Source organism: Cydia amplana, chromosome 2 (genome assembly GCF_948474715.1).
Source record: "Cydia amplana chromosome 2, ilCydAmpl1.1, whole genome shotgun sequence".
NCBI lineage: Eukaryota > Metazoa > Arthropoda > Insecta > Lepidoptera > Tortricidae > Cydia > Cydia amplana.
Window position 1 is genome coordinate 23,797,918 of NC_086070.1, and position 12,553 is coordinate 23,810,470.

At 36.8% G+C, this 12,553-nt stretch overlaps 1 protein-coding gene across 2 annotated transcripts in view; it reads right to left on the minus strand.

Moving 5' to 3' along the window:
* Positions 1-3,213: 3,213 nt before the first annotated feature.
* The window catches only part of LOC134660651 (uncharacterized), a 126,991-nt gene continuing 117,651 nt past the window's right edge, over positions 3,214-12,553 (minus strand). For both annotated transcript variants that reach the window (XM_063516437.1, XM_063516430.1), the window contains exons 9-11: positions 11,371-11,473; positions 4,575-4,761; positions 3,214-4,187 (exon numbers count right to left, since the gene is read on the minus strand). In XM_063516437.1, coding sequence (XP_063372507.1) covers positions 3,442-4,187; positions 4,575-4,761; positions 11,371-11,473 — 1,036 coding nt within the window. In that variant the 3' untranslated portion in view covers positions 3,214-3,441. The remainder of the gene's footprint in view (positions 4,188-4,574; positions 4,762-11,370; positions 11,474-12,553) is intronic.

Here is a 12,553-nt window from a genome sequence, read left to right on the forward strand (position 1 = left end):
CGTACGTTGAGGTTTCTATTAATTTTGGATGCAATAAGTTACTAACCAACCGATAAGTGTCCTCGGATAAACTCGTTAGCAACACTGCAGTTTTTTTTTCGTCCGCGATGTCATTTAAGGTTATGAACATCGACAATCTTCCCGAAAAAATCTTCCAATCTTGATTTTTATAATCAAAAGTCCCCAAGGTACCAACGTAGACATTCATTTTGAATATTCCGTGTGGATTCTTCCCTCGTCGTCGCCAATTAGTATGTATCTAGCCAGATAGGTGTAGGTAAGTACTTAAAGAAAACACACGCGCGTCTCGAATGAAAGATCGTTTATTACTGATCTGTGTGTGCGGCCGCAACACGCACACCATTGAACGGTGCATACATGCATACACAGCAGAACCGCATTAAGATTTTCACACAAAAATAGAAAAAAAAAACAATAAATTTTGGGGGTTCCCCATACTGTGAACTGAAACTCAAATTTTTTTTCATCAAACCCATACGTGTGGGGTATCTATGGATAGGTCTTCAAAAATGATATTGAGGTCGCTAATATCATTTTTTTCTAAACTGAATAGTTTGCGCGAGAGACACTTCCAGTGGTAAAATGAGTTTCCCCCCCCCCCCCCCCTGTAACTTCTAAAATAAGAGAATGATAAAACTAAAAAAAATATATGATGTACATTACCATGCAAACTTCCACCGAAAATTGGTTTGAACGACATCTAGTAAGTAGTTTTTTTTTAATACGTCATAAATCCCCTGAATACGGAACCCTTCATGGGCGAGTCCGACTCGCACTTGGCCGCTTTTTCCTGACCGTTTATTTATCTAATACCTTTAAACGAGCAATTCTTGTTTATTTATTTATTTATTTATATGTATATATATTTCGGCGATCTCGGAAACGGCTCTAACGATTTCGATGAAATTTGGTATATGGGGGTTTTCGGGGGCAAAAAATCGATCTAGCTAGGTGTTATCTCTGGGAAAACGCTAACTCTTGAGTTTTTATATGTTTGTTCTCCCAGATATTATTTAATATTGGAGGTGAGGCAGACATTATTTGCACTTGTTTTCGTCAATGTTACGGTTATTATTGTTTTGTAAACATATTTCGTCGTGTGTCCTCGTCTATGGACGAACTGCCACATCGTATTTTTATTGTCATTAATAATTGTCCCACAACAGCTCTTTTTTTATAATTCAAATTGAAATATGTTTTCATTTTCATACTTACATCCAAAAAGCTCATATGGCACCACGTCTACGGCCGTACCGTCCTCGGCCGCTTCATAGTCATATAAAGCTAATGCTTAAGATAGGAAAGTCACCCTGAAGATTTTGATGACAGTAAAGAGCCTTGTGGTGCACCAAAAACGACACAAGATATCGGCCTTTGTTGTAATCTTATGAAAAATCATCTACGGACGGATCGGCGGTTTTCTTAAGAGTAAAAATCCTTTTTTCCATCTACGCCTCTCAATGGACTGTCTGTGAACGTGTTAAAACATGGGAAGAGTAATGTAAATAAAATAAAATTTTGAACTTTATTTTTCATTTCATTTTATATTTTCATTTTGGAACTCATAGTTATGTTATATAACATACGATACTTATACTAACTATCGAACTACTTAATAATATCACATATCACCAGCGAAAATCTCATCAAGAGTAAATTTGATCAAAATTGATACTTTAGACAGAAAAAAAACTTTGTTCACTGTACTTGGCAAGTTTAGGCAGCTACCTCACCGGCAGATAGCGATAAGCGAGTAGCCATGAGCAAGTTCATTGTATCGCGGTGGGTGCTCTCTCTTATGAATTCTCTCGCCGGTGTAAACATTTAACGAGCTACGATTTATATATTATGCCTTTGATTTACGAGAAATCTACATTAACTAACACTTAAGCTTATGGGCGAGAGAATACATAATAGTTACAAATATAATGTGCAAGCTGCTTTTATTGCGCAGAAAAGAGCTATTAGGATAATGGCAAGGGTACCACAGGATACTCCTTGTAAACATTACTTTCTTGACTACAGAATCTTAACTGTTCCCAGCCTATACATGCTGGTTGTACTCACGGACTTAGTTAAGAATTTGAACTTGATTGAAACTACAGAACAGAGGGATAGACGTTTAGCTTCAAGACGTAGAGATTTACCTCAGACCGTGAGTATCAAACTTAAAGTTGTCAAGCACGCAGCATGTTTCCAGGCTATTGGACTGTTTAACAAGTTACCTGTTGAATTAAAGTCACATACCAATAGCCTCATTTTCAAAAATAAGTTGAAGTCTTTCTTGCTAGAGAAGTGCTACTATTCGGTAGAGGGATTTGTAAATGAACGTAATTCTGACATATAAAATTGTAATTCATGTTTTAAATTCTTAATTTACGATTTGACATCCTACATTTATATTGCAATTCAATCCTAATTCACATTTTATTGTTATTGTTTTTTTTCGTATTATTCACATTATATAATTTCGTGTTTTAATGTTAATATTAGTTGCATGATTGTTTGTTGTTATTGTTCATGTAGATTTAAGTAGATTATGATTCAAACACAATGTAAAATTGTTTATGAATAAATAAATAAAATAATAATAATAGATGATCGCTAGTCGCTTTTTCGTGCGTGGTGGGACTGCTGCCTACCTATATTAATTACTCAGGCTCTTCGCCCAATTATAGACTGACAAGCAAATAGCATTAATCATGCTATTTGCCTAATCTCGTACCTACTACAGGTATCGGCAGGAGAGTTGAGGTGAATGACCACATGGCTACACAGAGTACGAATCGCAAAAATAAGTAGTATTGAATGAATGAATGAATGAGTGAATGTGACTTAAAGCACGATATTAGGCCAAAAAAATAACTTTTTGGTTCATCTTGCAGTTTTCAACTAGCCATCGATACGAAAAAAAGAACACTAATTTCAAAATCTCACTGTCATTATTTACATGATAATTATTTGTTGTGAGCGTGACTGCAACTCTAGTGCCGATAATGTATTTTGTGCGTCCAGATGTTTATCACTACATACATACACGTCTTATAAGTCCTTTGTGTCTGACAGTATCAAGGTATGTCAAGCATGCCTTAGGCACGTGTAATCTCTAACGCTACAGCGCATTTTCCTAATATATATTCGTCATGATAGTAATCATAACGAATACTTAAAAAATTAAAGATATATTATAATAAACTAGTGTGGACATACTTAAAACTACATACGTCAAGTTCCTTAAACTGTAGTATACAATAAATATTTGTAAGTACTGTAAAACGTAACATAAGCCGTTAAGAAGTAACACTTCATAATAGGGCTTCTATAAAACATAAATTCAGTAAGTACAAATTCGTTTTTAAAAGTCATATAAGCTTTACATAGTATACATTGCACTGTTGCCTTACATAATACTGTTATAACTTACCTTAAATAAAATTTAAAAAATAGAAATCCCGAACTGATTAAAATCGTTGTTAAACTGCTCAATATGCTTGTTGCAGACGAAGTGGTTCCGTTCATATATATGACTGGCCACCATTGCGTTATGGATATATGATTATCATCATTAGGTTTTGGAGTTGTATCATGTTCGATCATATTGTCAGGCATATAGTTTCCACATCTAGGGAAGTTCCTCGGTACAGGAGGCATATCTTTATGTTCTCCTACTTTGAAAACTAGCGCCATACCTATTTCAACATGGAACTCTATGTGACAATGGAAAAGCCAGTAGCCTGGATTGTCTGCTTTGAATCTGATGACTGTGTATCCACCGTCCGGTACTGTGACGGTATCTTTTATAGGTGCGTTCTTGAGATTACGTTTTAGAAGACCTGCTTCATCCCAAGCTTTGACTTCTTCTATAGTAGTATCCTTACCTAATCTTCGCAAACCTACTACTCTGAAGCTATGTCCATGTAAGTGGAAGGGATGATTAGCATCAAAAGTGATACCTTCGTCAAGTATGACGATCTCAACGACAGAATTCAGCCTGACGGAAAGAACGTGGGGGCATTCACAGTAGCCCTCTCTGCACTCGTCGTCGACACTGGACATGTTGCAGAAGTTGTGGGGATCTGGCCTGTCGATGAGGAGGGGACTGGATGGCATCTTCATGCTGATGTGGTTAAGCTGAGGCGTGTAGAGGCGATTTTTCTTTTCTGGCACTGAACAACAAGAAACAAACATTAATGAAAGAGTTATATAAACAATAATAAACGTGTTCTGATGATTAATATAAAATTACAATGAAGTCAGTTTTGGATCAAAAACTTTTTAGTATCAATTACCACTTGTCTGTGAACATCATTCAATAAATGGACTTAAAATCCTAACGTTCACAGTGACTTCTCAAAGAGCCCATGAAGTCTAATCGCAGTTGTTGTTTTGTATAATATAATTTAAAAAATTTTTTTTTTTTTTTTTAACATGAAACATCTATGTCAAGCTTATCTACCGCGACAACTTACTCTCCAACATTGAGAACAGTAAGTTATTGTTAATTTAGTCTAATATTTTCCTCCTGACCCTGAACTACAATAAACAAGACCCACCTTGATAATATCCATAATAAGGCGACTTGTGAAAGTGCGAGTTGTTCTTCGCGTAGAAGTCATAAGCCACGTAGAACTGGTAGTCAGGAATCTCCTTCAGGCTGTCATCGTAGCCAGATAGACTCCTCATTTCTGCCACGCTGATGGTCTCGTTCTCCTCTTCTCCTTTGTTTAGGGCGTTCAGTTGCTGCAGGAGAAAAAAAAAGTACTCGACTTAGACCCGGGAAAAAGTTCCCAATATATATTATATAGAGCAACGACGGGCACTCTAGTGACACAAGTAAGTACTATCTTAAGTATACGTCGAGTGCCTGACAGCTGTTCAACGGTGGAGATCAAAATGGCAGGCCAGCAAAGGTTATGACATCAAGTAAAAGGTATGGTTTAGGAAAATGGGAGAAATGCGTGATAAACTTGACGTCTTTCATCGTGGAGACTGGTCAGGGACGGGAGGGAAGTAGACAGAGAGAGATAGCAACAATAAGACACTCTAGGCACGAGAGGGAATTCAATTCCTACTATTATTTAAATGTTAAAGATTGCACTCCGTCTATCTATTAGCTCTTCACGTTTAAACCAATGGACAGATTTAGATGAAATTAAGTATTGAGATACTTAGTCCCAAGGAAGGTCATGGGATGGCTTAGGAACCATCCCATGGCCGTATCATGAAAACTATAATTCTACACAAACGGAGTTGTAGACAAAATCTAGTATTAGGTATAATTGTTATTCTTAATATTACTAGTGTAGTACACTACTTATCTTCCTATACAACTCTATATTGCAGCAGATAATTATAAACAGTTATATTTAACGCGACTGGTTGTCACGGCGCGACAATATGACGTAATTCCAAAATAGCTTAACAGAAAGGTGAGTTGTTTGCCGCTACGATTAGCGCCTGTTCAAGTGTAGAATCGTTGTCAGTATTTTGACTCTATAACCAATCATAAGGTAAGTTTTTACTTTTGACTAATATTTCTTCGTAAAAACATATCAAATCAACATAAACTTATCAGTAGCCCACGAAATATCAGATTTTGCCTTATCAAGCGTAATTTTAATAGCTATGAGCTGAAGCCTGGTTCAGATTTAAAAATTATTATGGTTTTGATCAGACCTTGATGATCGTCTTTGTGATTAGCGTGCATCTCACTCACAACTTTCACTCTGTTATATCAAAATCAGACTTCTGTAGAGTAGATAGAGTGTGTCGCGTTAAAGTTCCAACTTCATAATTCGCTCACTGGTCTTTGAGCCAAGATACTTCGAGGTCAAGATACTCGTTGTAATATTTATATTGTATCACATTACCCCCACGGGCGCTATTTCGAGTCTAGACTGTTAGCTCAACTTCGCTGCACTAGAAAATAGTTGTTAGCTCGGGGATTAAAACCACACTTACGACCAATTAGAACAAACGACAATAGTTCAGTATTTCTGAAGCAGATCCAGAATTATTAATATTCCCAAAACTTTAATAGCGATTGTATGAAGATATTTAATATTCGTGTGGTATTTACTTACACTTAGCCTACCTAATGTTAGTATAGTATAGGCCTTCCTATAAGTGTCTTTACAGCCCTTATTAGTCTCTATTTTAGCTTATATCAACTTCACTTGTAACTAATATTATGTTATTAAACATTGTACAAGTTGATTTTAACCTAGGTACTTCTAAAAGCCGTATTAATATGGAACATTGCGATTATTAGGTACTAGTATAGGTATACTAGTATATTTATAATTGAGATCACATTAAAATAATTTGGTCCAATGCTTAGCCAAAATTGGATTGAAAAGTGTAATGCGGAACTCTACCTTAGTTTCTAGTATTTATGGATGGAACTGAATAACAACGAAAACTAGCCGATCAACCCAATTACATTAAAGATTAAACACCTACTAAAATGGCTATACAAAAATTGTAAGAGCCAATCGAAAACCAGTTTGAATTTGGAACTTACTGCTCGATAATACGGTTAACAATTGAATGCACTGTTCAATGACTGCTAAAAATGTTATAAGTGCTGTATGTTCGGCCCGTTTTAGTACTATCGTCCGCACAAATAACTGACAATTCGTAAACCTTATTGCAATGGCATAAGGTCCACCGATGGTCGATTAAGAGCTGTTAGTACAGTCAGCATCAAAAGTAACGGATCAGACTACGCGTCAAAAGTATCTGCCATGCTTTAATAATTGAGCAAAAAGTAATATGTCTCTGTATGTAGAACAAATACCATGTCAAATACTTTTGAACGCGAACTGTAGAAATCTCTTTAGAAGAGTAGGTACTCAAGTTGGCAGATACATTGTTTTATACGCTACTATTAATGCTGACTGTACAGATTACGTTTAATACTCCGCTAAGCCTAGCTCTTGGTTATATCGCTGTGTTAACTCTATAATATTATGCAGGGTGTTAGTTTTTATTGCAGACTAGTTAACGGATTTACTTTATTGTAGATGTTGTATCCTAGTTTATCATTTGTATCTAAGTTAATGTGTTATATCATCCGAGAGCAGGTTTAAAAAGAAAGTTTATTCTGGGTTAAGGTAACAATATTATCTAAACATTATTCTGTAAGTACCAAGGACGCAAAGTATTTTTCCTAAATGGTGAAAAATATAAATGATTATTTAATGTATGTTTACTACATGCTATGTTATGTTTCGTGCATGCATGTTGTTTTAAAAGAAGAAAGTAAGAAATGTATGGAAGCGGCTTTTTGGCAGGTTCGCGTGACTCTGAAGCTACAGGAATAGCAATTCAGATTGGTTTTAGTATTAAAAACGTTTCGGATTGAAGTGAAATCGTCCATATTGCGAATAGTAGATAATGAACGTCGTTTGCCTGATGCGATTGCTCGTTTATATTTATTCCTGATTTTATTTTAATGTGTCCGGCTCTAATCGCTTTTAGAATTTTTATACCTAAAGGTTTTTCTATGCTTATGAATGAATTTCACACAAAATGATCCGATCATTGCTCTTGAGTACAGTTTCATGGAATTATTGTATATATTTTATATGGATTTTAAAACATTGTAAAGAATAAGAAACACGTAACTTAGGTACAATCGTTTAGCCAAAGACGTTTTAAATAGATGTTAAACTTAGTCCAATGATTTTTTGTACTAACTTCGTCATAATGAATGAAAACCAAAAAAAAATACATGGGATCTCCCTGAATCACTAAAGCTACTAACAAAAAACGACATCGAAAGAAATTGGAAAATTCTACCTCCTTGTCCCTTTTCTGTCAAGCGGAAAGATAAATGAGCGACAAAGACAGAAAATGTCTAATTTTGTTTTATAGTAGATTGTGAATTTACGAGCGTTAGGGGAGTTGCTACGCTGGAATGATAGTGCTTACCGCCCTTGTCAGTTGGAGTAGGTACCTTTTGAAAGTACATACATACAAAGTGGAATAAAAAACCGAACAAACTTTAACTAGCCGAAAAACCGGCCAAGTGCGAGTCGGACTCGCGCACGGAGGGTTCCGCACCATCAACAAAAAGCAGAGCAAAACAAGCAAAAAAACAAGTAAAAAAACGGTCACCCATCCAAGTAGGTACTGACCCCGCCCGACGTTGCTTAACTTCGGTCAAAAATCACGTTTGTTGTATGGGAGCCCCACTTAAATCATTATTTTATTCTGTTTTTAGTATTTGTTGTTATAGCGGCAACAGAAATACAACATTTGTGAAAATTTCAACTGTCTAGCTATCACGGTTCGTGAGATACAGCCTGGTGACAGACGGACGGACGGACGGACGGACGGACGAACAGCGGAGTCTTAGTCTTTTTACCCTTTGGGTACGGAACCCTAAAAAATCAGATATTCATTCATGAAGTACCTGTATAGGTAGCCAAAAAACTTTTACTTTAAAGATATTCCTTATCAAAACAATATACAAATTATTAAATATCAAGGAAAAATAGTCTATCGAGTGACATATTTACTGTCGTTACTTTTAGGTACCGTAGGACAACAAAGATATGTATAACTGAATAACTAAAGTCCTATAATTTTTGTTCTACAAAATGACTACCTACAAGCCGATGAACGTATCAAAAAAAAATGTATTGAAATATAGTCGTCCCACAACTTCTCCTTTTCAAAATCAATTAATGAATATTCTTTCCCGCTTTAAATAAAACTACACAACTTTCCCAAGTTAATTATTGTCGTGAAAGTTGTAAGTTCTGAGGCAAAAACTTGACAATGTACCGTTCGCAATGTTAAAAAAGAAAAAGGAAAAGGTCAGAAAACGAACAACCAATGAGATCGCCGTCTCAATAGAGCCGGGGCGCAGTTGTGGCACACATTGTATAATATTTTGTCACGCCACCCTTCACCCTAACGATCCGCTGAACAATAAAATCTTTGAAGAGTTTCGCATATCACCATACCTTATAAAACAAAGTCCCGCCGCGGCTGTCTGGCACTTATATATATTTTTATGTATGACCTCTCATAACTTTTTACAGAGTACTCCGATTTTGATAATTCTTTTTTATTGGATAGGGTATATACCTAGAAGGTGGTATGTACATTTGGAAAAAACCTACCCTAAGGGTTGGAAAATAGGGGTGATTTAATAGGGGTGAGTAGATTATAGCCATAAAAACTTAAAATTAAAACGGCCGAAAACCTGACAAGCTAAAAATAACAAACCTTTTTTTTTACTTTAATAATTATTTTAAGTCCTTAAACTAATATACGGTATACCTAAGCAATTTTGTGTCGGCGCCAAACTCCAGTGAAATCTTAATTAAATGGTTGTTTTTGTTTTGTTTCGTTTGATTTGAATTCAAAATAAATTCAACTCTATCTTCTAATACCATTGATTCAAATTCGATTGGCAATTTTCCTTCTATGGTGGGTAGCTAAGAGGTTAAGGCAAGCCAATAGTAATCTAGTTCTGCAACATTATGCCTGATACACTTAGCGCTATTAAATTTGCACCGTCCCTATAACCCGGGGTTAACCAGTTAAACCGTTAACCTAGTGTCAAATTGTACTGGTAACCATGGTAACTCCAGGTTTAACCGGTTAACCCCGGATTAGTGGAATGGTATAGTGACGTCCAGTGACCAGAGTAGTGGGGTCCAGATAGCGACGTGAGAACCAAAGTTATCGACATAGCTAGCTGAAGTGGCAGTGGGCTGGCCATATCGCACGAAGAACCGACAACCGCTGGGGTAAACGTGTTCTTGAGTGGAGACCGCGACTCGGCAAACGTAGTGTAGGACGCCCTCCGACCAGGTGGGATGACGATCTGCGAAAGACTGCAGGCAGATGCTGGATGCGGCAAGCTGAGGACAGGGCGCTATGGCGCTCTTTAGGGGAGGGCTATGTCCAGCAGTGGACTACTATAGCCTGATGATGATGATAGTGACGTCAGGCATGCGACAATTGAGCCTGAGGCTGCGGTAGTGGTTTGAACACTGAATTCAGATTTTCATGGAACCTATAGCTCTTGTGGCAATTGAATTGTTTGCTTTGTATTACTAGCTATTCCTAGTATCAAAGCTACTACGAGGGTTCGAAAATACGACGAAACGTACCGAGAAAAGATATGCACTGCCTTTTGCCCTTTGTCTCGTCTTGGCGGGGGCACGGCCGTGCCCCCAGATAGGTATGTCAGGCAACATGACATTATTGACAGGTACCTAATTATCTTCTGTACCCTTTCTCTGTCGAATAGAAAGGCTTGTGAAATTTGCCGCCAAAGACGTCAATTGACGCGCGCGGCTTTTACAGCGGCGGTATCATGGTCGCATTTTTATCACTTGTCATGTCATGTGTCACTTTCGCACTTACATACTTGTTAGAACGTGGCAGGCATGATGACAGTTGATAAAAAACTGACCATATTAGAGCTGTTTTTGTGTCGTTTGAAAATGAGAGCGTAACTTTGATTGCAAGCGGCGGCTAGGTTCATGTTACTCTTAAGTTCGTATCAAAATAAGATCAAATCGTTATCAAATCGTTGAACCAGAATCGTCCTCCGTGGCAGAATCAAACAGGCGTGGTATTATCGCGCCCGTAACATCGGCTGGCCGCTCGCCAGACAGATAATCCGCACGGAGATTAAATGATATCCCGTTATGTCTTGCACGTGGATGCTGATAGGGGATTCGGGATTAAGATTACATGAGTAATATGTATAGCTTGTATAGGTGGGAGGTAAAGCTGGTAAACTGGAGGTGGTAGGTTCAAGCCCCGGCTCGCATCAATGAAGTTATGGGATTTAGGGCTAATTTAGACGACGCGTGAACTCGCATGCGATTTTACAACAATTCAGCCGAGCGATCAAACAACGCAATGTAATGAAACTCGCATGCGACCCGCACTGTTTAAATGAGCCCTTACATACAAAATTTCATTTGAAAACCAGTTGCATTTCGTTGAAGGAAAAGGTTGTAAGAAAAGTATAGATACATCAGCAAGCTATTCAAATCATCATGCAACCTTATCTAGTGAATAGCTTTCTTAGCTTTGTAAAACTGTGATAGTTTTATTAATTCGTCCGTAACTACTTCTAACTGCAGTGGGGGCTATGTTATTATCTAAGTCTAGTTCTTTTATATACAGTCAACAGCAGAAGTTGCTACGCGGGCCAGGTGTTCAAAATGATCTTGACGCGACATTATTCAAGAGAACAAGAGCGTGTCAAAGTAATTTTGAACAGGTGTGTGTCGCCAGCTTAGCAACTTCTGCTGCTGACTGTTGGTACGTAACTGCGGTCTGTATAATACTTGACTGTGTGACAGTTCTTACCAATCCTTCGTTATGCAGCTCCTCCCACGTTGGGTCCCCGGGGGGCTCTGATTCCATGGCCCCTTCGTAGTGTACGACTGCTACCTGCTTCGCTTTTGTGAATCTGTGGGCAAGATTTGATTACTTATTAGCTGTTTATTTCAGAATCCGAAATGCCGTTTTTATTGTCTGTCAAATATAACATGGCGTTGATAATCCTTTGCCCCTTTCTGTCATTTCAATATTTCTGTTTACTTATACCTCTCACGTAGAATGTTGGTCCCTATGACAGATGATTTAAGTTTCTTTTGGTTGGGCTTCATTAAAAAAGTTATTGTTATGAATATTTTTTTACTATGTGTAGGTATTTTTATTACCTTAATGTCACATTTCTAAACAAATTAATATGCCCAACTTCCAAAACATGATTACAAACATTTGCGTGACAGTTATTATATTATACAAACAAAAAGTAAAGTGGCTAAAATAAATAAGGGGCTAAATAATTAAGTTAGTTATAGCGCAATGCGTCTGAGAGATACTTTTGAATGAGAAAGTTTGAAAAAGTTCAAGTAATAATACTAAAATTTTAAGAGCAATGTATCAAATAACTTTTAAACCAATTTATATTTAATGAAAAGTTTCTGAGAATTTTACTTTGTGTCAAAGCGAATCTTTCTTAAGGAGCCTAAGTATAGTCATCTCAATAGGGCTGTCTATCCTTACTTCAACTATGTTTGTTAAGTAGTAGTTATTAAGTAAATTCAATAAAGCCTCGGATCTTCTATACACAAATATTAATATATATTAGCAGCATCAAATATATAGTGACGGCAAGAGTGGCCAAATGTACCAGTAATTATTATTTCTATTATTCCTATTTTAGATTTAAGGTAGTTTTTAATTTCTTTTAGTAATACAGTGTATATGTACTGATTTGTTTGTAAATAAATGATAAAAAAAAATGAAAAAAAAATATCAACGTTTATGAAGAAGTAAATATTTCTATAGAACCAATTGTCAATAATCATAAATCTCACATCACACTGAGGTTCCTTCTTCTATCAAATGAGGTACTAAACTCATTAGTAAACGTCTTACCCATCATTAGTCGCCATTGAAAGTCTCCTGCCCGCGAAATAGTCGACAAAAGACTATAATAGTTCTTCCGCACGGTTGGGCTAGCTGGAGTAAATGCGGTTAA